This window comes from Corythoichthys intestinalis, chromosome 12, assembly GCF_030265065.1.
Source record: "Corythoichthys intestinalis isolate RoL2023-P3 chromosome 12, ASM3026506v1, whole genome shotgun sequence".
Lineage (NCBI taxonomy): Eukaryota > Metazoa > Chordata > Actinopteri > Syngnathiformes > Syngnathidae > Corythoichthys > Corythoichthys intestinalis.
Genome location: NC_080406.1, coordinates 24,973,573 through 25,001,440, shown reverse-complemented (window position 1 = coordinate 25,001,440; position 27,868 = coordinate 24,973,573). Strand labels below are relative to the sequence as shown.

Genomic DNA, 27,868 nt, shown 5'->3' with positions numbered 1-27,868 from the left:
TAGGTAAACACGATTCATTTCAACTAATGAGAGAATGTGAAATGAATCATCTTACTGGGATGCGATCTTAACAAACTTTTTGAGAAGTTGTACCCGCTTGCTAAGCTGGGGGCACAGGCAAACTTCTGTGATCACCCAAAACTGAATTTCATTAAACCTTTTTAAGAAGAGGTCCAGGTTCACGGTGCTCTTTTTCACATTTTGTCTTCCAAAAATGTGGTATATCAGTTCAAGCTGTCAAGACACAAGACATTGAAATGACTTTCTCGAGAAGAAGCGTTTGATGCAAAATTAGAAACATTAGTGGTAATTCAAAATTAAATGCATCCATTACTACCAAGTGCGTAGGTTTGGTCTCAACATTGGTAGGGACACTATAACAGCATAACATGCACGTACACTTTTCGCTGGGGACAGGACAATAATAAGACCATAGAAATTAGGTGAACGTGAATCAGGGCTACGTTTCACACTAATATGCTGATGTGTTTCCTACGTAAAAATTATTATTTTCAAGGGAGAAAGTCATTTTTCAACATACGGGAATTCCCCCTTGCTTCATATTAAGGAAATTTACAGTGGTTGGTTTTTGTGTGTTTTTTTTGGTGGGGGGATGCTTTTGGGGAAAAGATACTACTTAACCTATACATGGAACTACATGTTAGCCTACATTGTCCTTCACCACAAGAGTAATACGTTGCTCCAATTGGTTGTCTCTTTCATCTTCGTTTCCCTTATTTTCATCTCTAAAGTGCATCAGTGGGTTGCGCAATTACGAGAAAAAAAATTCTCAATAAGGATTTAAACTTTTTATTTTAATTATGATTGATGTAAGATTATCTGACAATAATGTCTGCATAGGCTTCAAATAAAAATATTTTTAAATAAATAATGCAGAAAATAAATGAATACATCTTAATTAATTGGTTAATGCACTAATAAGTATTTGGTTTCAAAAGTGTAAAGTCTCAACATGCTCTAGCCTTCTCTCCTTCTAAACCAGGCCGTTTACAAGAAGAAAAGCAGCAACATGTTTTTTGTTGTTGTTTTTTTTTGACTGTCAACACTTTCCTGTGAAACACGGACTGGGTCCTGGGACCTCTTTCACTAAGCAGCTTCTTGATGACGTTTTGCTATTTCTATCGTTTCTAGCAGCACTCACTACATTTCTCACAGTTCAATTAATGATAACAATAGAAAACACTCTGAAAATTTATATTTAGACCATAAATAAGTCTGTCAATCTTACTTTCAGCGAGCTATTTTTCGTATTTTAAGAAATCTGAGTAAAATTTACTTGAAGCACAGGTAGATAATTTCACTTATTTCTAGTAGATTTACACTGAAAACAAGGGAATTTAACTCTTTTTAAGGAGGTGTGTTTTTTCAGTGTACTCGAGTTTTGCAGGTTAATAAGTTTACACAGTTTAATGCGATGCTAACTCTGATGCAGGTTGGACTGACAGTAGCAAAATTAGTGGTGTGTTGTCTTTTTACATTACTTACTCCTCTTCAAAGGGGGCGGAGGGGGCGGCATGTAGACATGTATTTTTGTCGAGGTCGTGTGTGTGGGTTTGTGTTGGGGGGTCTAGTCATCGGCCAAACAAACGTGAGTGTTAGGGGGGGAAATGGGACCAGCACATTCAGCAAGAAAAAGGGGTAAATGTAAGCCTGAGCAAAAGGAGAATGATTGACTTAATAATGGCAGGGTCAATTCTTTCCATACAACATATGGAAAGAATCTGAATGACCTATACAATATAATTGAAGTCATGATATAATGCAAATAACGTGCTTAAAAGTTGGTGGGGAGAATTTGAGCATCCTGAAAAGTTGGTAGTGTTTTGTCCCTACCATCCCAATTAAAACCTACGACCTTGATAATACTATGGTCGCTAGGAACAAACCTCATGAACACAATTGAAAAGCTCCCAGTCATATAGTGTCAAATGGTAAGCAACATCCTTGGTGCTCATACACTCAAAACTCGCCCACGTGCCTGCAGACGGACCCTCCTGCTCTGGCATGGGGGTCTATTTAAAAATAAAAATGTAAAAATTCAAGTGGTTATCACAGAATAGATATATCAGATATATCAGAGAATATGATATACTCTATGATCAGAGTGCTGACGGTGCTGCAGCACCCCCTGGTGTTAAAAAAAAGTGTTTTGGAGATTCTTTTTGTGTGTGGGGGTGTATGTTAAAAATAGAGTTGGGTAGTAACGCGTCAATGTACTTCGTTACATTTCTTGAGTAACTTTTGGAGAAAAATGTACTTCTAAGAGTAGTTTTACCAAGCCATACTTTTTACTTTTACTTAAGTAGATTTGTGAAGAAAAAAACTCTACTCTTACTATGCTAGTTTGGGCTACACTAGAGGTGTAACATTTTTCCTCTTGATTCTAAATATTAGATTTTTTTTTTTTTTTTTGCCAGCGATACCAAAAGTAGGTCTACTAATTTCACCCATGAGACATCACAACAATAATCACATGACTCCTTTACACCAATCAGACGCAAGCTTGCCTGTTCAATCACCTTGCCTTTTTAAAGCACCGTAAAAAATGAATTATTTGACAGACAGTGCTGCCCTAAACTTGACTCGAAAACGCAGATTTAAACCTGTCTCCCAGTTTTTATTTGGCATCAATTGACCAAGGAAAACCGGAGTTATGATCCTTTTAATTTCATAGTAGTAACTATTCACAATTCAAACTAGGAACTATTTTTTCCACTAGAGGGTACTCATGCTCTTTGTACGAAAAATGCTTCATTTCTGTCCCCCCCCCCCCCCCCCCCCCCCTTGCCGGAATTTAATGATTTTTTTGGGGGTGCTTACAGTGTTATGTAATGGGTTAATATACAGTATCATTATGACAACAGTTCATATAGATAACTTTGTGCTGAGAAAAAAAAAATACTGTTGTTAAAAAAAATCTAACATCGTAAACAGTTACTTACAATGTTACTCATTACTTGGGTATTCTCTTATCCAAATAAGTTTTTACTTGTACTTGAGTACATTTTGTGGATGACTATTTTTACTTTTACTGAAGTAATATTATTTAGAATAACGCTACTCTTACTTGAGTCAAATATTTGGCTACTCTACCCACCTCTGGTTAAAAATAAGTAAAACGTATTGAAAGAAAATCAATAAATAAAACATATTGAAACAATAGCACATTTAACTTTGAGGATTAAATACATATGTTGAAAAAGTTTGTTGTTGTTGTTGTTTTGTTAATAACACCACCTGACACCTTGCTTGCTTACTGGGTCACGTTGAATAAGGTGTTATTGGGTTAATAACACCACCTGACACCTTGCTTGCTTACTGGGTCACGTTGAATAAGGTGTTATTGGAACGGAAAAGTAAAATAAAATGTTGACAGAGGAGGCGTTAACATGGCACAAAAACAACTTAGCAATTTTTTTCTTTTAAAAAAGCATCGATAAATTCTAAAATTCAATTCGAGGTCGAAAATGAAGATGATCGTCCTTTGGAGTCTTCAAATAGGTAAGACATGCTTGCATTGTAGCCATATTGTTGTTTGTTGCTGCTGTTTAGCTGCCGCAGTGCAGAGCGCTGTTGAATATTTATTTTAGTGTTATGAAAAGGGAGTATTAAACAGGCTTATAACTTTTTTTGTAAAAAAAAAAAAACAAAACATAAATAAGACACTATCATTTTCAATGTTGGATTAAACACAGTTACGGTAAATGTAAACCATTATCAGTGAACATACACACCCACATAAGATATAAGATAAGACAAATGTGTTCGTGTGTCATTGCGCTGTCTAGCAGCGGGGATTTTCATTATATGTCGTATATTGTCGCTTTTATTTCCAATACAAAAACTCCAACACACACTGCAGGTGAAATAGAATGCTGTCTTTGTAGTAGCGTAGTAGTAGTACGGAAACTGTCATTGTGCACGCCTTGTATGGAGAAAATGCGCATGACAAATTTGGACACGGCTGTTTTTGGATGGGGAAAAACTAAAAAAGGTCCTCAGCACCCCCTGCTGTGAGCGACTTCCAGCCTCACTGGATACAATAATTGAATAAGAAGTAAATAGAGAAGAACAATTTGTAAACACACCAGAGAATGCAGCTGATCCTTGTAACAGGCAAAAAGACGCCCGTTGGTAGTCGGAGTGGAGAACACAGACACATCAGTGGGTTTGAACACAACTTTATCTGCTCAAAAAAACAAAATAATTTCAGCGACTGACATGTTTACTTTCAATTTGAACAACAAATGGATGCTAACAGCCCCTTGCGGCGAGCAATTAGAGGAAGGCCTTTCGAGCTGCTTAATGTACTTACCTCCAGCCGAGCTGAGACTGACCAGTACAAGGTCCTCCACAGAGCCCATCTTGTCAGACACAGCATGGAGGACCTCCCCGACCGAGGCAGAAACAGGGGCACGGATTGTAATGTAGGTGTGGTCACAGCAAAAAACTTTGAAAAGAACTGAGGGGGGAAAAACACATGAGACTCAAGTAAATTGGATAGTTATGAGACGATTTTATTATTCAATATTCTCACTGTCACAACAATTATTCCACTTCGAGTTGACTTCATCCCTGTATGGCCGACTACAAAAAAAACATTGTTTGCAAAAGAGACTCACTTTCATCATTGCACTTAACAGGCTGACACTTTTGCAGCGTGTCATCTCCCCTATTGAACTGCTCCAGTAGGACATTGTGCTGTGTGAGTAAAACAGATTACAGTTTGGCATAATGTATGATCAGAATCTGAGTAAAGGCTTTTAACATGTACCTTTCTGTTCGAGGCTTTGGCATCATTAGTGCTGAAAAGTGGGGGGAAAAGATGTAACAAACTCATAAAAATTTGCTCTGATTGGGCAGCTTTGATATAGTAATCCAATCCCCATAAGATGAAAGGAACATACTTGTACTTTACAATTTTTTCCAGCTCTGGCAGTTGCTCACTGATAGGTGGAAGTGCTTTTGCGTCATTTGATACCGCCACAAGAAAATCCTGCATGAGACAAACATCAGTGCGTATGAAGACAAAGAGATCACGCAAAATCGAACATAAAAGCAGTCCACAACAAAGTGCGTATTGTAAAAATCGACTCAATAGATAAATATAATTATGCAACATATATAATAAAATAAAAATTATACCAAAAAAACCAAAAATTCAATTCATCAAAATGAGTACCAATAACTCCCCATATTTAAAAACTTTTGAAGGGATACTATTACTTATGAATTTGTTTTTTTTCCTTTCATTTCTAATTATCTACAGCAATTATGAATACATTTTGCTAACCCCACACAATACAACGCTGCATGAATTAAGATTTTTCTGTCAAGAATATTCTAAGCATTGGTCATGAAGAAAAGCAACATCCCAGATACAAGAGGGAGTGCACAGTTTGCAAACACTTTTTAATTTATTTAATTTTTACCAACCCTCTTCAAAATGATTTGTTTGAGTCACACAGATAATAAGCTGAGGTGGGTAAAGTAGGCAAAGGTTTTACTCAAGTAAGAGTAGCGTTACTACAAAATAATATTACTCAAGTACAGTAAAAGTAGTCGCCCAAAAAATGTACTCAAGTACAAGTAAAAAAGTACTTGGTGAAAAGAATACTCAAGTAAATGACATTATAACATTGATTTTTTTTTTTTTAAACAATGGTATTTTCTGAGCATAAAGTAATCTATATATATAACTGTTGTTATAATGATACTGTGCAATAACCCATTGTTTTAAGAGCCGCATGCGGCTCTTTAGCGCTGTCCTAGTGGCTCGCTGGAGCATTTTCAAAAATGAAAAAAGGGGGAGGGGAAATATATTTTTTGTTTTGATACGGTTCCCATAGGAGTACAAAAATGACACAAACATTCTTAACGTTTTCCAATGCTGTAAAAATGTGTAGAATAAACATTAAATGTGTAGAATAAACATTAAATTTCAACATTTCCGTCAACGAAGATTTGCGTCATAGCCTGACACACGTTTCTATCAGCAGAGCGGGATGCCAAGCAGATGGCTATAGTAAACAAACCGGCAGCCGTGGAAAAAAAAGAGCGTCCAAAAGAGAAAAACAACTGAGGAGAACAGAGGATTCAACGTTTCTTGGACAGAATCATTTGCATTCATTGCCCATGAGGAAGGATTGCCTGAATGCTTACTCTGTGGCGAAAAGTTGTTAGTGAGGGAAAAACGGCAATTGCTTTACTTCTGAAGAACTTAGAGGAGCCCAAAAATAGATTTAAGAAGTAGATTGCATTGCCAAACTCCACTACTGCTGCAAGGTTTGTTACAACCCGGGAGATAATAAAGTGTGGAAAACCGTTCACAGATGGTGAGTACATGAAGGAGACATTCATCAACATATCAGAACACCTATTTTCAGACTTCAGTGTAGTGTAGTGTAAATCATAAGGGGCATGTTATGCACATTCCATTTGTTGACTTGAAAAAATTGATTTCTTTATTGCATTTCTTTAATTTCACAAAAGCAATGAAGCAATTCATTAATATTGTAATCAAGGTAAAGTTGAGGTGGCAACATACAACAGAGTAGTCACGTGGTGCGTAGGATGCACTGCAGGTAAAAAATAAACATCAAATCATGAAGGCTCATTATGTATTTTTAGTCATTTTAATAGTAGGCTAATATAGCTAATACAAATACATACAGCATGTTGCCTTCATTATAAGGCTTATGTCAGGCTTTTAATTTTTTGCAGCTCCAGACATACTGTATTTGTTTTTCGTTTTTTTGGTCCAGTATGGCTCTTACAACATTTTGGGTTGCCGAGCCCTGACATAACCACATTAAGCTAAAGAAATACAACAACAACAACAAAAAAATCATTGAATTCCGACGAGAGAAAAACATTACATAAATTAAGCATTATTCGTCCAAAGAGCATGAGTGCCCTCTGGTGGAGAAAATATCTCCTAGTTCGAGTAGTGAATGGTTCCTTCATAATTACTATTATGAAATTAAAAGGATCATATCTCCGGTTTTCCGTGGTCAGTCGGTGCCAAATAAAACCTGGAAGACAGGTTAAAATCCACGCTTTCAAGTCATGTTGAGGGAAGCGCTCAATGTCAAATACTTCATTTTTTTAGGTGCTTTAAAGAAACCACATGGTTGAACAGGCTGAGGGTGAACATACAACGGCAAGCTTGCGTCTGATTGGTATAATGGAGTCATGTGATTATTATTGCGACGTCTCATTGGTGAAATTGGTAGAGCTACTCTTGGCATCGCTGGCAAAAAAAAAAAATATGTAGAATAAAGGGGATAAATGTAACGACTCTTGTGCAGCCCAAAGTAGCGGAGTAAGAGTAGCGGTTGTTCTATTCAAATCTACTCAAGTAAAAGTAAAAAGCATAGCTTAATAAAACTACTCTTAGAAGTACATTTTTCCTCAAAAAGTTACTCAAGTAAATGTAACGGAGTACATGACACGCGTTACTACCAACCTCTGGCAATAATTTACATTAATTGTTAAAAGACTTTCAATGATTTTTGTATGAGTAGGGGTGTGTAGAACTTTTAAAAACTAAATTCTCACATGATCAAATGATGATCAGACAGTATCACTTATGTGGCCCTGTAGCTCACCTCCAGAAAGACCACGGAGGTGTCTTCCTCTTGCAGATAATCGCCATGCAAGGCAGCCCACTGCATCACCAAGCGGATCACGCGACGCTTGTTGTTTATAGTGTAGTCCAGCTTCTCCTGTTCAGAGCCCTGTGAGGCCTGGGCATGGTAGGTAGGCAGCAGTTAAGGAGCACCTCAGCAGAGGAGTTGAAAGGGATAGACAACACCTTTATCATATGCATCCTAGCTAAAAGACATTTGCTTGATAAAGTGAAAAGAATTTCATTTTTCCAATGTGTAGGCAATAGCCGTTGTCAAATATTTTTAAATGCAAGTACTATTTTAGGAAAAAGTCAAGTGGTACCTCAACATATGATCGCTTCGACACACGATCTTTTCAACATCCAACGTAAAATTTGACTCGCCATTTGTTTCTACATCCGACGACATGCTTGAAATACGACGATTTTGACAGCGCCGCAGTTTCTTTGTTTTCCCGCAAGACGGATGCATGGCAGATTTTCTTATGAAAAAAATCAACATGGGTTCCAAGGATGTTAGTGCAGGTGGTGAAAAAAGGAAAAAGGTGACGCTTACCATTCAAATGAAGATGGAAATGTTAGAAAAATATAAGCGTGGTGTGCGGGTCCACGAACTGGCCTGACAATACGGCTGTAGAATGTCTACGATCTTGACGGTCCTTCTCCGACCTCCATTCGCCAGTCTTAATAAGTTAAGGTGACAACAATTATTATTGTAACATCGCCAAAGAAATCGCCAGCTTCGTCAGGTTAGTAATCATTTATTTCAGAATTTGTGCAACACAACACGCCTACTGTCCGCCGCAGTGGACGCCAACAACAAAACAAGAAAATTTAAAGAAAAACTCTAATGCACCGCTCTCTCTCTCTGTCACGTCAGCGACGCGGTGTGTTCAGGTACACCGCGCAAAACACATCCGTCACATTAGAACCTGATTCGTTACTTTATTACAGGTATTATTATTGTTATTGTTATTACTATTATTATATTATTATTCCCATTTTCATTTATAATTTAGTTTAGCTCTGTGTAATTACAGTATTGGCCTGAATATAAGACGGTGTTTTTTGCATTGAAATGAGACTCAAAAAGTGGGAGTCGTCTTATATTCGGGGTCTAGACATTATACCCATTCACGACGCTAGATGGCGCCAGATATCATTGAAGCGAATGCTGAACTTGAGGAGTAATGTTCTTTCATGACAGATCTCAGCTACTCTCAAGTTTAACCAGTTTGCATTATTTTATTGCATTGTCAATGTTTTTCCTTATTCAGATTTGTTTCACGACTATAGTTACAGTTAGACCTCACTTTGATGGTTAATCGAGTTATTGCAATTTTGTTGTTTTATTACAATAGATTGGTTTATTTACATTTCAAAAACCAGAAGCCATTCATTTACGAATGTGATTGCACTTTAATTTACATATTTAAATGTTCATATATTAAGATTTGAATGAGGCAAAGTAACATGCTTTTTCTCTCAAATATATTGTAATAATCATTTGTTTCAAATGTACTCTAATTATTTTCTGTATAAATATCAATTTGGTGTTCAAAAAGTCTCTTTTCAAACTTGAGTCTTGAAAAAGAGGGGGTCATCTTATAATCAGGGCCGTCTTATATTCTGGCCAATACGGTACTATTTGCAATAGTACCAGCAGTGTTTATTAAAGATTTAGTGTAGGTTTTCAGGCAGTGGAACAAAGTAATGGAATTATAATATATTTTTATGGGGAAATCCTGCTCGACATATGACCATTATAACTTACAAACAAGGTCCTGGAACGAATTTACTTCGTATGTAGAGGTACCGCTGTATATCAGATTGTCACGCCTATAGGTCACGCAACGGCTACCCACTGTAGTATGCGCAGCTATTGGAGAAACAAGCTTTAATGGAGCCAGGAAATGAAGCAGGCTTTGTCCGAGTCTCAGGCGGAGAAAGGAGAAAGACAGTAACATTATCAGAGGTCCAATACATGCACATACATACAGTAAATAATTTGTGCAAACTTCTTACAGTTTAAATAGTACATATAGTAGGTATACTAGGTGTCTTGTCTATTGCTTTAACAATCTAGAGCAGACATGTTCAAAGTCCGGCCCGGGGGCCAAATGCGGCTCGTGGTCAAATTTCATCCGGCCCCCAGCCTCTGTCATAAAATCAATAACGTCTGGCCCGCACACAGACTTAATAAATTGGTCCGCAGTACTGCAACTAGCATATGAAGTAGCTTACACACGAAATGTTGCTCCTTATTTAGCACTTTAACCATTTATTGCCAAATGTATCACATTTGATACACCTAAAATTTCATGATTTTAAGACTAATTTAGAATTTTGACATTTCTTTTTGGAAAAAAAAAAATAATGGATGCAAGTCAATACATGCATCTGCAGGTTCCATGAGAAAAAAACATGATTTAGCATGGGTTATAGATATTAGAGCGCTTATTACACATATTCATTTTGACTTTTCTTTTTACCAATTTGAAAAAAAGGTTTCATTAGGACCTTATTTTTCAAATTTGGGGATTCTCTGATAATTGCTTCATGTTGCAGGTATTTAAGGGCTAAGCGACATTACCCCGTTTGACCCATTACTTCCATTTTCCTAAAATGGTCACACACAATCAACAAAAAAAAAGAAAGTTGACTGTGACGGCCGACGCTTCAAAAGATAGGTGGAAAGTGGACTATTTCTTCACTAAAATAGGAAACAACTGTGTCTGCCTCATTTGCAAAGAAACAGTCGCTGTTTTTAAAGATTTCAATGTGAGGCGATATTACCAAACAAGACACGCTGACATGTATAACAAGAATACAAGGAAGATACGCAGCAAGAAATTGAAGCAACTTCAAACTAGTTTAATTTCACAGCAGCAGTATTTCGCAAGAGCCTGAGAGTCGAAAGAGAACGCCACAAAGGCTAGTTGTGAGATTGTTGAAATTATTAATTGACTAACCCCATTAAAAAAAAATAATATAGCAAATGTGACACACTGAATGGCTTGCTAAAATTTGCTTAAATATATTGTTCTACGTAAAGGACGGCAGCCAAGGTTGGCCCCCCACATTTTTACCACACCAAATATGGCCCCCTTTGCAAAAAGTTTGGACACCCCTAATCTAGAGGATGATATATAACTAAGACACTCCGACAATGCTGAAAGGATATTGAGCCATCAACACAGGACATAGTTGAATGTTTGGCATGAAGACACAGTGCATGAGCACAAAATCATCTAAGGCTGCGTCTGTAATAAATGTGAGGGGGGGGGGGGGGGGGTCATCAGATAAAATGTTTTTTTTTTCCTTCCAAGCATCTATATATACAGGAAAGAAAATGGTCGAATGAATAGAGGGGGTACGGACCGTACAGTTGATTATAACATTAATGGACAGACTTTACCTGACTCTGAAAATTGAGAATCCATTCGCATCATCTCAAGCAGGTGCTCCAAAATCTTCTCTGGTGTCCCTGACATAACTTTGTACCTTGAACAACACGTGAAAACATTTAACACTTATCAGCAGAGTTATGTTTCTTAATTGATTTGTTTTAGTTAAACAATCATCTGCTTCCGCTAAACGACAATCACACACATCTTGACTCATTGGAGATTATGTACTTGTTGTAAGTGCAGCAAGAAGTTATACGAATGTAAGAGTCACCAAACACAATTTTGTCATTATTTAATTAGAACCCCATAAAAGGAGTTATCTGTGTTGTGTTATGTCCTCCACACTCTTGAATGTGAGGAGAGGAGTTGATTAGAGGGTGACCCTGACCCAAGTAGTTGTCACTTGAGAGCTTTTTTTTCCCACATTGCAAACAGAATTGTTCTGGGCTTCAAGTATCATGCTGTATTTGGTTTATTTTCACCCCATGGAAAAAACAACTCACTCCAAAACTTTAATGATCAAAGAGATGTCTGATTGCTCAAGGGCAAAAACCTCTTTTGCACACTTCATTTGGAAGCAGATCAATTAAGGTTTCAGATGGCAATTGGTCAAAACGATGTTACAATTTGAGATTCATTCAAACAATGACCCTATTGATTTTTATTGGTCTTATTTGAAAAGGTTGGGTTAGCTGAGGTCAAAACATGTCAAATCCCTAACTCTATCAAATGGCTTCAAATTTTGTAAAATCAATAGGAGATGAAAGAAAAGAATTTTTTTCTGTCATGTATTGGGTATTTAGTACACTACAATGATAAACATGAGCAAAAAGTTCCTATTTACTTGTAATGGGAGGCCAGAGTTCCATGGATGGAAGATCTGCTGCAACTGAGACTCTTCTCTAAAACAAGGACGTCCTGACCATGTTCCTTCAGGCGCACGGTGTTGGCCTCAACGTCCTGCACAGGATAAGCAAAAGGCATACACTTGTATAAATTCAGTAATTGTATAAATATGTTACATACTTGCATAGTATATTCACACAAAAATTTTGTAAGTCAATTTTGAGTTACCCTGCTTATTGCCAGAGGTGGGTAGTAACGCGTTACATGTACTCCGTTACACTTACTTGAGTAACTTTTTGAGAAAAATGTACTTTTAAGAGTAGTTTTACTAAGCCATACTTTTTACTTTTACTTGAGTAGATTTGTGAAGAAAAAACATTATTCTTACTCCACTACTTTGGGCTACACAAGAGTCGTTACATTTTTCATTTAGATTTATTATTGTTTTTGCTAGCGATGCTATTGCCAAGAGTAGCGCTACTAATTTCACCAATGAGACGTCGCAACAATAATCACATGACTCCATTACACCAATCAGACGCAAGCTTGCCATTCTATGATCACACAAGCCTGTTCAACCACGCGTCTTTAAAGCACCGTAACAAATGAAGTATTTGACATAGAGTGCTGCCCTCAACATGAATCGAAATTGCGGATTTAAAACTGGGAGAGCCCAGTTTTTATTTGGCACCAATTGACCACGGAAAACCGGAGATATGATCCTTTTAATTTCAAAATAGTAACTATACAGGAACTACAGTATTCACTACTCAAACTGAGAACTTTTTTTCCACTAGAGGGCAGGGCACTCATGCTCGTTGGACGAATAATGCTTCATTACTGTTTTTTTTGTTTTGTTTTTTGTTTTTTTTGTTTGGCTTAATGTGGTTATGTACTGGGTTATTGTACAGTATCATTATAACAACAGTTCATATAGATAGGTTTGTGCTGAGAGAAAAAAAATACCATTGTTTAAAAACCAAAAGCAACAAACAAACAAACAAAAATAAGCATTACTCAAAGTGTTACTCATTACTTAAGTATTCTTTTCACTGGATATTTTTTTACATGTATTAAGTACATTTTTTGGATGACTACTTTTACTCTTACTTGACTAATATTATTTACAAGTAAAACTACTCTTACATGAGTCAAATTTTTGTCTACTCTACCCACCTCTGCTTATAATTAAATACTACTGTTTGGTACTTTTTTCTGGTTTCATCTTTAGTATATATGCGTACGTACTACATACTCATTAAACGTGTAATAATAATTCCATGCCAACAGAGGACGCTCACGCTTATCAGTACAACAGAGTAGCTGGCAATGTGTCCAAAAGGAACTAACCCTCAAAATCCTGTTAAAGTCTTCCTTGTCCACTCTCAGAAAGTGACAGTTGTCCTCTCTCAGGACAATGGAGGCAGCACGGGGGGCATCATTGACAAGCGCTAGCTTCCCAAAGTCATCTCCCTCATGTAGTGTGCAAACAACACCCTAGGTCACATAACAACATCAGTAAGTCAACAGCAAGAACAAGATGTGCATGATGATTCTCTACAAAACAAACTTTTCCATGGATGACCACGTTGACAGAGCCCTTCAGGATAATGTACCATGATGTGCCCTCTTCCCCCTGGCTGAAGACTGAGATTCATGAGAAAAATAGGAAAGGAATTTCAAAAATTATTCTTCTCGGTCCACTATTTAGAACTAAATGTGGCTCAAACCATACATTATTCATAGACTTCATAATGATATTGACAGGACACATTCCCCAGACACTGCGCCATGCCTTCAACTAGGGGGCCATCCCACACTTCGCTTTAGTCGGTCGAAGTCGGTCGCAGTTATTCTGAAACACATGCAGCGATCCAACACCGGATTTAGGTTGAAAAAAAAATACAAAAGCTGTAACACATACAAACAGGAAGGATTGTCTCAGGAGTGATTTGTTCGAGGACTCGAGGTAATTATTATCTTTTTCGTACCATGCATGCATTTTGAAATGTTGTGAAAAAAATATGGCTGTGAAACGATTAAAATTTTTAATCGAGTTAATCACAGCTTAAAAATTAATAGCAATTCAAACCATCTATAAAATATGGCATCTTTTTCTGTAAATTATTGTTGGAATGGAAAGATAAGACAGAAGACATTCAACATACTGTACATAAGTACTGTATTTGTTTATCTTAACAATTAACAACAAGATGGCATTAACATTAGCATTTTGTTAAAGCGATCCATGGATAGAAAGACTTTAAGTTCTTAAAAGATAAATGTTAGTACAAGTTATAGAAATTTTATATTAAAACCCCTCTTAATGTTTTCGTTTTAATAAAATTTGTAAAATTTTCAATCAAAAAATAAACTAGTAGCTTGCCATTGTTGATGTCAATAATTACTAGAGATGTCCCGATCGATGATCGATCGGGTCATTTTCAAATTATCGGAATCGGCAAAAAAATATCGGCCATGCTTTTTTTTAATATATATACTGTATATTTTTTTATTAAATTGTTTTCTAATTGTATTTAATGTTACAAACATAATATGTTACACTCTTCCAGAGTCTTTAATTTAGGCTTAAGGTAGGGTTATCAAATTTATCCCGATAGCGGCGGTAATTAATTTTTTTAATAATGTGTCACGTTAAAATTTTTAATGCAATTAATGCATGCGCTGCATGAACCACTCTCGCATTGTCGCGCTCAATCTGTAATCGCGCTGTTTTACCCATTCAAAGAGATTAAAGGCAGCGTAAAATGAGTAGAGTGAATTTTGGCAGCCTTTGGAGCCTTTTTTTTAATTGACTGAAGCCTTACTATTCCTCTTCCTACGATTAGAACAGGGGTGGGCAAACCAGTCCTCGAGGGCCTCAGTGGGTCCTGGTCTTTATTCCAACTGACCCAGCACAGATAGTTTAACCAATGCGGTTTCAGCAGAAATGAGAAGCACCTGACTGCAATCGACTGATTGCACTTGTAAAACAGCAGATTGGTGAAAAGGTGTCCTCCTAATGGGTTGCAACAAAAACCCGCACCCACTGCGGCCCTTTGTGGAATTATTGCCCACCCCTGGATTAGAAATATCATGGGAAGCAATGTGAGGAAGCAAGATAGCACTTGATCTTTGTCTTAATACTTTAAGTTAGTCCTCAACGCAGACACGCACAGTCATGGGTGTACTTCCCATCATGCATTTGGGCAGAAGTTAAATGCCTGAATTATCATTTGCTGAAAGCTCATAAAAATCCGCTAGATGGCAATATTTAGTCACAATATACAAAGTCACATCTGGCCTTTAAGAATTACAAGTCTTTTCTATTGTGGATCCCTCTCACAGAGAGAATGTTAATAATGTAAATGAGGATTTATTGTCATAATAAACAAATACAGTACTTATGTACTGTATGTTGAATGTATATGTTCGTCCGAGTTTTATTCATTTTTTTCTTAATGCATTGCCAAAATGTAGTATATGATCAGGAAAAATTATCGGGAATGATTGGAATTGAATCGGGAGCAAAAAAAAGCATTCGGATCGGGAAATATCGGGATCGGCAGATACTCAAACTAAAACGATCGAGAGCAAAAAAACATGATCGGAACAACCCTAATAATTACACAATTCTCATGGTGCTTAAACCCATAAAATCAGTCGCACCAAAGCGCCAGCAGAGGAAGACAAAAAACACAAGTATGAAGTGGCCATGACACTGTGCTGTCATTTTAATCTGTTGCAACGAGGCATGTGCATTAATTGCGTCAAATATTTAAACGTGATTTATTTAAAAAATTAATTACCGCCCGTTAACGCGATAATTTTGACAGCCCTAGAAAAAAATCAATGGGAGAAATTAACCGCTACGGCATTGGCGTCATAATTCGTAATATTTATGTAAAATAAATACTAACTGCCCGTTTTTTTGCTTTTAACCAAGAATCGAGACTATTTTACGTTCATATCTACACAGAATTCAGGGATTTAAGCATTTATTTAAAAGAATTTTCAACGTAAAAAGCTATTTGTGGTGATAAGGCGGCGCCACAGTGGCTTAAAGACTAGAAGCACATTCGACATATTTATGTCAAATAAATGCTAACTGCCCGGTTCTTTGCTCTTTTGACAAATAATCGAGACTGTTTTACACCCATATCTATAAAGAATTCTGGGATTTAAGCATTTATTCAAATGAATTTTCAATGTAAAAACCTCCTTGTCTGTGTTTCCACTGGGTCAGCTTTGACGGAAATAGGGCCCCTATTAATCGGCCCCGCTCCCCGTCAATATATTATGAAGTCCACACATTATTTTATTTTATACTTACGCACTGTTCCAGATTTGGCATGAGACTCAAATATGAGCACCCCCATTAGTTCTCTTTTGACCTGCAAAGGCGAGAAAATAATAATCTGCGGCTCATTTGTTATGTAGAAGAGAGAAATGTAATTAAAAAACGAGTTTTACCGCACAATCCAAAGAGAAAGATTTATATAATTGAAGTATACTCACTGTTGTGGTAAGGTGAGCTAAAGCCTTGATGTGGAGCAATTCCTCATAAATGACCTCTAAATCATCTTCTGTTCGATCAGATGGACTGTGAATGTGAAATATGTCATGACATGAGATTATGATAATAGCATACAGATGAAATGAATTTTCTGGGTGCCTTACTGTTTCCTTAGAATCATCCTCATGTAGGCGTCAGGCCCCATCTGCGAGAGGAGCAGCAAAGTGTCCTGCAGCTCCTCTTGGCTTTCTCTCCTGTCCTCCTCGCTGGGTAAAGAAGACTCCTTCACTTCATCCTCCAGGAAGCGGTAAAAAAGGTACTTGTCCTGGAAGCTCTGCTCCTGGTCCACTGGGACACATTTAATCATATCATTGATGAGATGCAAACGCTTAACGTGGAAGATGTCGTTCGAGTGGGACGCCATAGAGAGTCTCACCATGACAAAGAACGCCATCCTCCAGAAGCACCTGCCACATGGCCACAGCTTGAAGGCGAGAATGCACAATGGAGGTGTGCTGCATTAGCCAGTCCACCATCTCTGTTCCCACACAACACTGCCTGGTTAAAACAAACCACTTCTATATGAGAAATAAGTAAATTACACAAAACTGTAAAGAGTAGGGGTGTAAATCATCAATTTCACGATGGTACGATATTTGCAGATATTAATAAGTCTATTTAATTGTCTGAGTAGAAATCTACTTTGAAGGCCAATTTGATGATATAACCTCATGTTGCGGCAGTTAAGAAATTAGAATGATGTTGAAGTTTGATAGCTTTTGGGCCTGGATTCAAATTACACTGTTGACATTTTACTAGGGATGTCCTGTTCGCATATTTTTGCACCCGAGTTCAAGTCACCTAATTTTGAGGATTTGGCGATACCGAATCCTGATCCGATATCTTTTAAAAAAAATATATATTTTTTTATTTTAAAAAAGTTCCAAACATGTTACCGTACTGTACTTTGATAGTACTTCCTTCTTCTGCTTTTTCCAGGAGTGTCGCGGAGTATAAAACGTGTATAAAGCGTATAAATTTTTGTTTCTTTTGGCAATGCCATTGTATTTCTGGATTATTTTGTTACTTTTTAGCCCTTGAAAAATAAAAAATATTTCCATAATTTTCAGACTATAAGCCGCTACTTTTTTCCTTCATTTTGAATCCTGCGGCTTATCGTCCAGTGCGGCTTATTTTTTGTTTATTTGGGTTAATAGGTAACACTTTATTTGACAGCGGCATCATAAGACCGTCATAATTATGACATGACACTATCATGGGCATTACTGAATGCTTATGACATTTGGCAAATTATGTCACTAACTCCATTTGTGTCCAGCTTGGATCTTTTACATCAATTCAAAAGTGAGATAATTTGCCTGATAACACTAAATTACACCTGTTATAAGCATTCATTAATGCTCATGACAGTGTCATGTCAATTATGTTTGTCTAATGACAGTGTTATGGTGCCACTGTCAAATAAACTGTTACCAAATACCATAACTAGCAATTAATTAAACAATTGTAGCAGTAACTGAAGAAACAATAAGCACAGAACATGAATTTTTATCGTTACTTACATCTGTAGCGCTGCAATGCATGATAGGAAGCATGTTGGACAACAACAGTGTTGACAACAGGTGGTAGCAGAGGTTGACTGTCTCCCCCAAGGGAGCAGTGATGGCCAAATGAAGCTGCTTGAAGCAATGAAGCTTTGCAGCCAACTGGTTCAAAGCTTCATGTTGGTTCATTTGGTCTTACGACAGTCGTATGATGCCGTTGTCAAATAAAGTATTACCGGTTAATATCTTTAGGTGTAAATATCCCATAATACAGTGAGGAAAGCTGCAGCTTATCTCTGAACGAATGCTGTTTTCATGCCAAATTTTGTGTGTGGTGGCTAATAGTCAAGTGCGCCTTATAGTGCGAAAATTACGTTATATTCAGCCTTAACATTGTGATATATACTGCCAAGGCTCCGTACTTACTTTTTGCATTGGTTGCACTAGTGCGCTTAACTGTTTTCTTAAGGTGCAAAAGCACAAAATGTAGGCACACCCACACTTTCCATTGCATCGCCTTTAACGCCATACTTTTAATCACTCTCCATAACATTCATATAATTCATATGAGTGAGTCCACTCAAATTCACTCACGCTGCTGAGAACAGCCTCTCACTTATACAATGAATGTGTTGGCACACCACACTTATGACTCGGCTGCAAGTTTAACGATGATTAACACATTTGTGCCTTTGATCGTAGAGCTACCGAGGCTTCCATGGCCAGATCAAAGTTACAAACCTGTCAATTATCATTTACTTTACGTACCAAACGCCAGCTTCTTTGGTGACTAAGAAAAACGGTTTGGTCGCACTGCTTAGCAGGAGGGAGGGTGAAAGGCTGTGGCGCTGTACAAGCATGAAGCAGAAAACCACAAATATATATATATATATATATATATATATATATATATATATATATATATATATATATACATATATATATATATATATATATATATATATATTTTTTTTTTTTTAAAACCACGTTCACAATTTTGTTGCAGCTGTTCGGCAATAGCAAAACTGCCTCAGAAGTGCTGATTAATGTCATGATTATGTGCTGCATGGAGTATACCGTAGTTTTATTCAAAATAGGCGAAGAGATTCATAATTATTGTGAACCCCCATCCATTGCATATGCCCCCATTTAAACACGGGCCTGCATTTTACGTAAAGCAATTTAAAAACAAAAAAAGCAATTTTGACGTTTTTTGCCTTTTTGTTGCTGAAACATTTGAGACATTTCGATAAAAAGCATTCAAAACAACTGATTTAAAAGATGACGATGTTGATCGATGTTAAGCCTTTTGATCAATTTCGATTTGAATGTGCTTTAACCAATCAATATATCAATCTATATTGATGAATTGTAGACCCTACAAATTACAACCTATTTTATTACATACAGATGAAGATGCATCCGCGACTACTGCTTGTTGAAAATCAATGCAAACATGGGGAATACTCCTTACAGGAACTCATTCTAAGAAATCGTTTTTACAGGTAAAACTGTTCATCCACAAATGATTATGTTCAATTCACCTGTATGTTTCCAGATGGTACTTTCTGTCTCGAATCATATGAGGCGATCTGAAGAAGATGGCATTTCGAAGAACCTTCCCGGTGTGAAGAAGCTTTTCAGAGTGAACCTCAAATTAAAAATGTAAAATCGTTCAGTAGGCATAGTTGCTACATCAGTTTGGGTTGATTTGGTTTGGTTCCTTACCTGGGAGAGCTGCATACTGTGGGCTTTAGTTGCACTGTCAATGAATGATTTCTGAAAACAAAATTAAAGCAAGGGGGGAAAATCGTCACTGAAAATCAGTGGGGCAAATAAGTATTTAATCAACCACTAATTGTGCAAGTTCTCCCACTTGAAAATATTAGAGAGGCCTGTAATTGTCAACATGGGTAAACCTCAACCATGAGAGACAGAATGTGGAAAAAAAAAAAAAAAAACAGAAAATCACATTGTTTGATGAAATAAGAAATTATTTACAAATCATGGTGGAAAATAAGTATTTGGTCAATACCAAAAGTTCATCTCAGTACTTTGTTATGTACCCTTTGTTGGCAATAACGGAGGCCAAACATTTTTTGTAACTCTTCACAAGCTTTTCGACCACTGTTGCTGGTATTTTGTCCCATTCCTCCATGCAGATCTCCTCTAGAGCAGTAATGTTTTGGGGCTGTCATTGGGCAACACAAACTTATAACTCCCTCCACAGATTTTCTATCGGGTTGAGATCTGGAGACTGGCTAGGCCACTCCAGGGCCTTGAAATGCTTCTTACGAAGCCACTCCTTTGTTGCCCTGGCTGTGTGTTTGGAATCATTGTCATGCTGAAAGACCCAGCCATGTCTCATCTTCAATGCCCTTGCTGATGGAAGGACATTTTCACTCAAAATCTCTCGATACATGGCCCCATTCATTCCTTCCTTTACACAGATCAGTCGTCCTGGTCCCTTTGCAGAAAAACAGCCCCAAAGCATGATGTTTCCACCCCCATGCATCGCAGTGGGTATGGTGTTCTTTGGATGCAATTCAGTATTCTTTCTCCTCCAAACACAAGAACCTGTGTTTCTACCGAAAAGTTCTATTTTCATTTCATATGACCAGAACGCATTCTCCCAGTCCTCTTCTGGATCATCCAAATGCTCTCTAGCGAACCGCAGACGGGCCTGGACGTGTACTTTCTTCAGCAGGGGGACACGTCTAGCAGTGCAGGATTTGAGTCCCTGTCGGCGCATTGTGTTATTGTTGAAGGAGTTACTGACTCCTTCGACAGGTCTTTGGTCTTGGCCATAGTGGAGTTTGGAGTGTGACTGACTGAGGTTGTGGACAGGTGTCTTTTATACCAATAATGAGTTAAAACCGGTGCCATTAATACAAGTAACGAGTGGAGCCTCGTTAGACCTTGTTAGAAGAAGTTAGACCTCTTTGACAGCCAGAAATCTTGCTTGTTTGTAGGTGACCAAATACTTATTTTCCACTCTAATTTGGAAATAAATTCTTTAACAATCAAACAATGTGATTTTCAGTTTTTTTTCCCACATTCTGTCTCTCATGGTTGAGGTTTACCCATGTTGACAATTACAGGTCTCTCTAATCTTTTCAAGTAGGAGAACTTGCACAATTGGTGGTTGACTAAATACTTATTTTCCCCACTGTACGTCTTTTAGAATACTGCATGATTTGCTGGATTGCACATGTTTCTTCACAATGAGGGTGTAGACGTTTAGTACATTTCTCCATAAACCATGTGTTCTGCCTAGGCTGTGACATTTCAAAAGCATTGTCCATGCTTCAGGGGGCAGTGATAACTATGCATTTATGTGCAATGACGGTCATCGCTTATTCATATGCAACTCCGTAATCAGAGAAGCTTGGGGTTCCTCATTTCAATTTTAATGCGTTTATAGACTGAAAGAAGTAAATCTGAAACTATGTGCCAACAGCGTCACATTTCCGTTTCCTTTGTGCCATAATCATGTCGCCATAGTAGTCTAGAACTATTTCCTCTGCATGACTATCAATCAGCTAACACGTCATGTTACGTAAGGCAGCCAGGAAAGGACAACAACAGCAAGGTGGGACAGGATGTCGAACTGGACGCCATTCGCATTTATATTTAAACCAACTTTAAACAAACTACTTTGAACAAACAAACGCCATGGTCTAAGCTCATTTCTATTTTTACTGGACTTATAAAGAATGTTGTGACGTCAGGAGAGGAGAGCCTTGTTATGAAGGTCATGCAAAGAAGCACTTGGTTCTGATTGTGCTCCATAAGACACAAAATAAAAAGTACCTTATTTTGATGTGCGGAGGGAGACACAAACAAGTTGTTACTTATGTTCTCTTTGTCTGCCATTCCTGTTTGAGGGAACAATGGATGTTTAGAAAATGTATGTAGAATGTATGAAATAACACCCCAGTTTGCTGAGTGACTTTAAACAAAATCTTAATTGGAAAACTCTTGAGAGTGCAGTTTGTTATTCAAACACCAAAAAGATTATGTTGGCTGAACTCAACATTTGTGTGTAAAATTAGAACAATTGCATCCGTGTAGAGGGAGGGGTAATGAGAATGCTAAGACGGACCAAAGTTGTGTAAAAAATTGTGTAAAAATGCATCGTCTGTGCTTCTGAATACATATATAATTTACACACGTACAAGAAAATTTTACTGAACTTTAAAAGCAGGCGCGCGCAGCACTGCATGATTATTGTATGATTTCTTAATGTGTTCATGCATAGTGCATAGTAAGCAGTACTCCACTGAACCATAGAGAAATAGTAGAATAGGTTTCTACAGGGACACTCAACGTGACGTAACATTATGAATACTAAATTGAATATTTTTAACAACAACCCAAAGAATATTTTTAACGATAACGATTTTTATGAGTACCGTAATTTTTGGACTGTAAGCCGCTACTTTTTTCCTTCATTTTGAATCATGTGTCCTTGGTTTAATAGGCAACATGTGCCTCCTAGCATGCATTGCAACGCTACACATGTAAATAACAATCAAAATTCATGTTCTGTGCTAATTCAGATTCAGTTACTGTTCTGGTTGTTTCATTATTTGTTATTTATGGTATTTGGTAACACTTTATTTGACAGTGGCGTCATAAGTCTGTCATAAGACCGTCATAATTGTAACATGACACTAAATTGGGCATTACTCGATGCTTATGCATGGCTTATGACAAATACCATTAAGTGTCATCCGGTAAATTATCTCACTAACTCCATTTATGTCCATCCTCTGCTGCCACCTGCTGTCAACACTGTTGTCATCCAACATGCCTCCTAGCATGCAATGCAGTGCTACAGATGTACGATAAATAACTATCAAAATTCACATTCTCTGCTAATTATTTCTTCAGTTACTCTTCCAGTTATTTCATTAATTGCTAGCTCTGGTATGTGGTAACATTTTATTTGACAGTGGCACCATACAATTGTCATAAGACCATGATAATTATGACATGACACTGCCATGAACATTAATAAATGCTTATGATTGATGTCCTTTTGTGTCATTGGGCAAATCTGAATAGATTTAAGAGATCCGAGCTGGACATAAATGGAGTTAGTGACATAATTTGCCGGACAACACTAAATAACGTATGTCATAAGCATTCATTAATGCTCATGACAGTGTTATGTCATAATTATGATTGTCTAATGACAGTCTTATGGCACCACTGTCAAATAAATTGTTACCAAATACCATAACTACCAATTAATGAAAAAACTGGAACAGTGGTGACAGCAGGTGGCAGCAGAGGTTGACTGTCTCCCTCAAGGGAGCAGTGATGGCCTAATGAAGCTTCTTGAAGCAATGATGCTTTGCAGCCAATTGTTTCAAAGCTTCATGATAGTTCATTTGGTCTTATGACAGTTGGATGATGCCGCTGTCAAACAGCGTTACCGGTTAATATCTGGTATAAATATCCCATAATACAGTGATGATCGCTGCTCCTTGTAGTCCAGTACGGCTTAACTATGAACAAATGCCGTTTTCGTGTCACATTTAGTGGTTGGCGGTAGAGATGTCCCGATCGATCGGGTCTGATCACGTCATTTTCAAAGTATCGGAATTGGCAAAAAAATATCGGCCATGCCTTTTTAAATTTTTTTTTTTTTTTTAATTAAATCGTTTTCTAATTGTATTTAACGTTACAGACATAATGTGTTACACTCATCCAGAGTCTTTAGTTTAGGCTTAAGGTAGGGTTATCAAATTTATCCCAATAACGTCCGTAATAAGTCTTTTTAAATATATCACGTTAAAAATTTAACGCCATTAATGCATGCATTGCACGACCCACTCACGCACTGTCACGCTCAATCTGTAATGGCGCCATTTTACCTATATAGAGAGATAATAGGCAGCATAAAATAAGTAGAGTGAATTTTGGCAGCCTTTGGAGGCTTATTTTAATTGGCTAAAGCCTAACAATCCCTTTCCCTACGATTAGAAATATCATGGGAAGCAATGTGGGGAAGCAAGGTCGCATTTGATCTTTTTTTTTAACACCTTATTTTATTTCCCAACGCAGAGAAGATATATCAATTGCTAGCACTACGCACAGTCATGGTTCCACTTCCCATCATGGTTCCACTTCCCATCATGCATTGGGGCATGGCTGCAGTATCATTTACTGAAAGCCCAACAAATACACTAGATGGCAATATTTAGTCACAATATACAAAGTCACAAGTCTTTCTATCCGTGGATCCCTCTCACAGAAAGAATGTTAATAATGTAAATGCCATCTTGAGGATTTATTGTCATAAGAAACGAATACAGTACTTATGTACTGTATGTTGAATGTATATATTTGTCCGAGTTTTATTCATTTATTTCTTAATGCATTGCCAAAATGTATATGATCGGGAAAAATTATCGGGAATGATTGGAATTGAATCGGGAGCCAAAAAAAGCAATCGGATCGGGAAATATCGGGATCGGCAGATACTCAAACTAAAACGATCGGGATCGGATCGGGAGCAAAAACACATGATCGGAACAACCCTAGTTGGCAGCTTATCGTGAGATGCGCCTTATACTGCGAAAATTACGGTACAAATGTTTAGGATACAAAAGAAAGGAAGTGCTAATGTTGCTCTAGTTTCAAAATGGAACAGACATTTATGAAATAAATGAATACAATAATTCCACATTATTAGCTGAATATTACGGGAAAGCTAAAACTTCAAATAATGTCCAGTACCCTGAATTGACTGAATGTGCCCTGGAAATAGCAGCTATTTGTCACTTTTATTTTACACAACCACAAGGCCACTGTAAGAGCAATATTTGAGCTAAAGTCAGTCAATATTAAGTTAACTTGCCCCAGGAAAGCTTTAATAAAAGTATCAGCTTCTATCACAATGGTAGCATGGTAGATAACAGAGGTCTGGCGGACATGAGGTCTGGTTAAGCGCACAGTTTTATTATATTGCTACATGTGCAAAATCACACAACGCTGTCATATTTAAGTTTTGCAGATCTTCAAGATGTTGAAAATCAAATTTTACTGTTTAACGGAGTTTAGATGAACTATGGCTCAACGTGAGGTTAAACAAATACTGTGACAAAGTGATGAATAAAGGGTCCAAGAGATGATAGATAACCTACTCACTGTCGCCACCAGCCTCAACCACAACGCTGCAGGAGGCAAAGACTCCAGCCATGCACTGATGATGAAGATACTTCTATCAAAAAAAAAAAAAGAAAAAAAAAAAAGAAAAAAAAAATGGAGAAAATGGAAAAAACAGCTAGTAGCACAGCTGATTGGTTCATGATAAAACTCTAGCGTCACTTTCAATTGAGGGCCCTCAAGGGCAGCAAGTCTAAATTTAATCTATAATCTGTGTTTTTGGTAAAAATGTCATCAAGCATTCATGGCCGGTGTATAATAGTAGAATAGACTAATAGTAATAGAAAATAATAATAATAGAAAATTTAAGAATAGTTTTAGGTGTAGATTGGTTATTTATTTGCATCATTTAGAGTGACTTGTAATAACAATATTATTACTAATAACAGTAAATACTTTTTTTTTTAAATACCATATTTTTGACCCAACAGTGATATTATTACCATTTGTAATATTATTTAGGAGAATATCAGTATGGAAACTCACTTTCAAGTCCTCCTTTCATTTTATTACGCAACTGTTAGATCAGGCATCTCTCAGTGAGCGCGTAGCCCTTTAATGGCATTCACGATGCAGAGAGCCACCGAGTCATCAGAGCATGACGGTACAACTGCACTGAGTCTTATACATCATTGTTCCCTGCAGTCATCACAGAAGTTATGTAATGAGCATCGCGCTGAACCCGTGCACGCTTGTGAAGTGACCTCAGTGAATCCAACAACAGCTAATGAGCCATTCAAATACAGTATTTAAGGTACCATGAGCTACATGGCTAAAACCTAAAAATACATTACCAACATTTGTAACCTGAAAAGAGAACTTTGGCCTGAAAAGTCACTATCCTATTTGACATCCCATCAATAATAAAACTTATTCATATGGAAATAAACCTGAAATGAATCATTCAGTAATTGTCAAGCTTGTTTGCCCAATTGTAGGAACAGACAAATGGTAAAAATTACACTTTACATGATTTAAATGGCTGACATTGAGCTACAATACGTAAATTACATGCATTATGGTGCTTAAAAAGTCAAAAGTATTTGTACAAGTTGACACTTAAGAGCTTTAACCTTTTTTAGCAAGTGACTATTTTATATACTGTATATATTGTAGCGTCGCCGGGGCTGTCATCAATGGGTTAATTTATGCACCAACGCGGGGCTGTCATTGGTGTGCTGGTGTACCAGTGCGACGCTCCGATTGGTGGACTAGATTGCGTCAGTGTATATAGTTGTTGTTGTTTTTGCATTGGTGAGGTGGCGGGAAGTTAATAAAGGAAAAAGAGGAAAAAGGCTCGTGTGTTGTTTTCGCGGCCAAACTTCCGCTTAGCAAACGCTACTATATATATATATATATATATATATATATATATATATATATATATATATATATATATATATATATATATATATATATATATATATATATATATATATATATAAATATTTTTTTTTTTTTGTCAGAATTGTTAGGTTTTGGTTTGGTTTTCTCCTAGTGTGACTTGTCCCTGTGATTGCCCATTGATTTCACTTGTTGTGCCTGCTCCTAGTGTATCCTCCAATCTGCATCCTCCTGTGCTCACCTGTTCCTCGTTGTGTCGTTTCCCCTTGTCTGTGTGTGTATATCAGCTCCTAGTTTTTTTTCACTCTTATACCCCTTTCCCACTGGCCAAAAAACCCGTGTCAACCCACTAACAATCGGCTTTTGGTGGCAGCGGGAAAGGTGCAGCGACCCGCCTCGACCCGTGTCAATCAACCCGCCAAGCGACCCGGGTTAAAATCACCTCGGCCCTGAGGCAATGCAGTGTGAAAACAAAACCCCGGGTCAACAGTCAAAACCCTAGTCTACGTGGTGACGTAGGCTCTTACGTGATGTGTCATAACAACGTGCCAGTCGCCGGATCCACATACCGCGAACAGTCGGTGTAGCAGCGTTAGCAATAGCCATAACAGATGAAACGAAGGCTCTTCTCCCCCTTCTGTGACTTACACGACTCCTTTCAATTTCAAACCAAAATTCACGTCGTCTACGTTGCCTCAGCACAAGCAGAGTATTGATCCTTTACTGCCATGTTGCTCTGCATTGTTTACTTCCTTGAACTGAATGAATTCGGTCGCGCATCTCAGCGTGGTGACGTCACGTAACCTTACGCACGGCTGAGGAGGGGTGAGGGGTTAGACGGGTGAAAAAAAAAAAAAGCACGGCTTTTTTTTTTTGTGTCAATGGGAAAGGTGCCAAATGCCAGTTGCTAGTGGGTTGCATCGGCGTGCGCTGACCCACTAGTTTCAGTGGGAAAGGGGCATTAGTTGCGTCATTGTCAATGTCCATGTGCACGTCCGAACCTGTTCTCGTCAGTTTTCTCCAAGCCCTCATGTTCCCCTCAGGAAGTTTTGATACCCAGCCTTTTGTTAGTAAGAGTTTTGTTTGCTGCTGTGTTTTTTGGGATCTCATCATTATTTGTTGGTACTTTGATTTTTTGCTTGCCGTAATTAAATCATTTTTGCACATCAAACTGCCTCGTCTCCTTTCCCTGCATTTGGGTCCACACACCACCTGCCTGCCTGTTTCCTAACAAGTATAAATATAATTACACATTGAAACTATGTTAAAAAAAATAATGAAAATAAAATGAAGAAAAACCAAAATACTCACTATTTACAGCCCACAGCAACCCTCTAAAGTTGTTGCTTTTTTCATA

At 37.5% G+C, this 27,868-nt stretch overlaps 1 protein-coding gene across 4 annotated transcripts in view; it reads right to left on the bottom strand.

Moving 5' to 3' along the window:
- The window catches only part of rapgef4a (Rap guanine nucleotide exchange factor 4a), a 57,005-nt gene that overhangs the window by 1,368 nt on the left and 27,769 nt on the right, over positions 1–27,868 (bottom strand). For 2 of the 4 annotated variants that reach the window (XM_057852439.1, XM_057852440.1), the window contains exons 2-21: positions 21,802–21,866; positions 19,717–19,767; positions 19,533–19,639; positions 16,860–16,981; positions 16,588–16,771; positions 16,426–16,510; positions 16,241–16,301; positions 13,478–13,554; positions 13,258–13,404; positions 11,906–12,021; positions 11,070–11,155; positions 10,836–10,914; positions 7,632–7,782; positions 4,929–5,017; positions 4,796–4,826; positions 4,644–4,722; positions 4,337–4,483; positions 4,110–4,207; positions 1,908–2,033; positions 56–234 (exon numbers count right to left, since the gene is read on the bottom strand). In XM_057852439.1, coding sequence (XP_057708422.1) covers positions 56–234; positions 1,908–2,033; positions 4,110–4,207; positions 4,337–4,483; positions 4,644–4,722; positions 4,796–4,826; positions 4,929–5,017; positions 7,632–7,782; positions 10,836–10,914; positions 11,070–11,155; positions 11,906–12,021; positions 13,258–13,404; positions 13,478–13,554; positions 16,241–16,301; positions 16,426–16,510; positions 16,588–16,771; positions 16,860–16,981; positions 19,533–19,639; positions 19,717–19,767; positions 21,802–21,866 — 2,080 coding nt within the window. Of the gene's footprint in view, positions 1–55; positions 235–1,907; positions 2,034–4,109; positions 4,208–4,336; positions 4,484–4,643; positions 4,723–4,795; positions 4,827–4,928; positions 5,018–7,631; positions 7,783–10,835; positions 10,915–11,069; positions 11,156–11,905; positions 12,022–13,257; positions 13,405–13,477; positions 13,555–16,240; positions 16,302–16,425; positions 16,511–16,587; positions 16,772–16,859; positions 16,982–19,532; positions 19,640–19,716; positions 19,768–21,801; positions 21,867–27,868 lie in introns of those variants that run through there. The other 2 variants (XM_057852441.1, XM_057852442.1) reach the window with 2 other exon arrangements.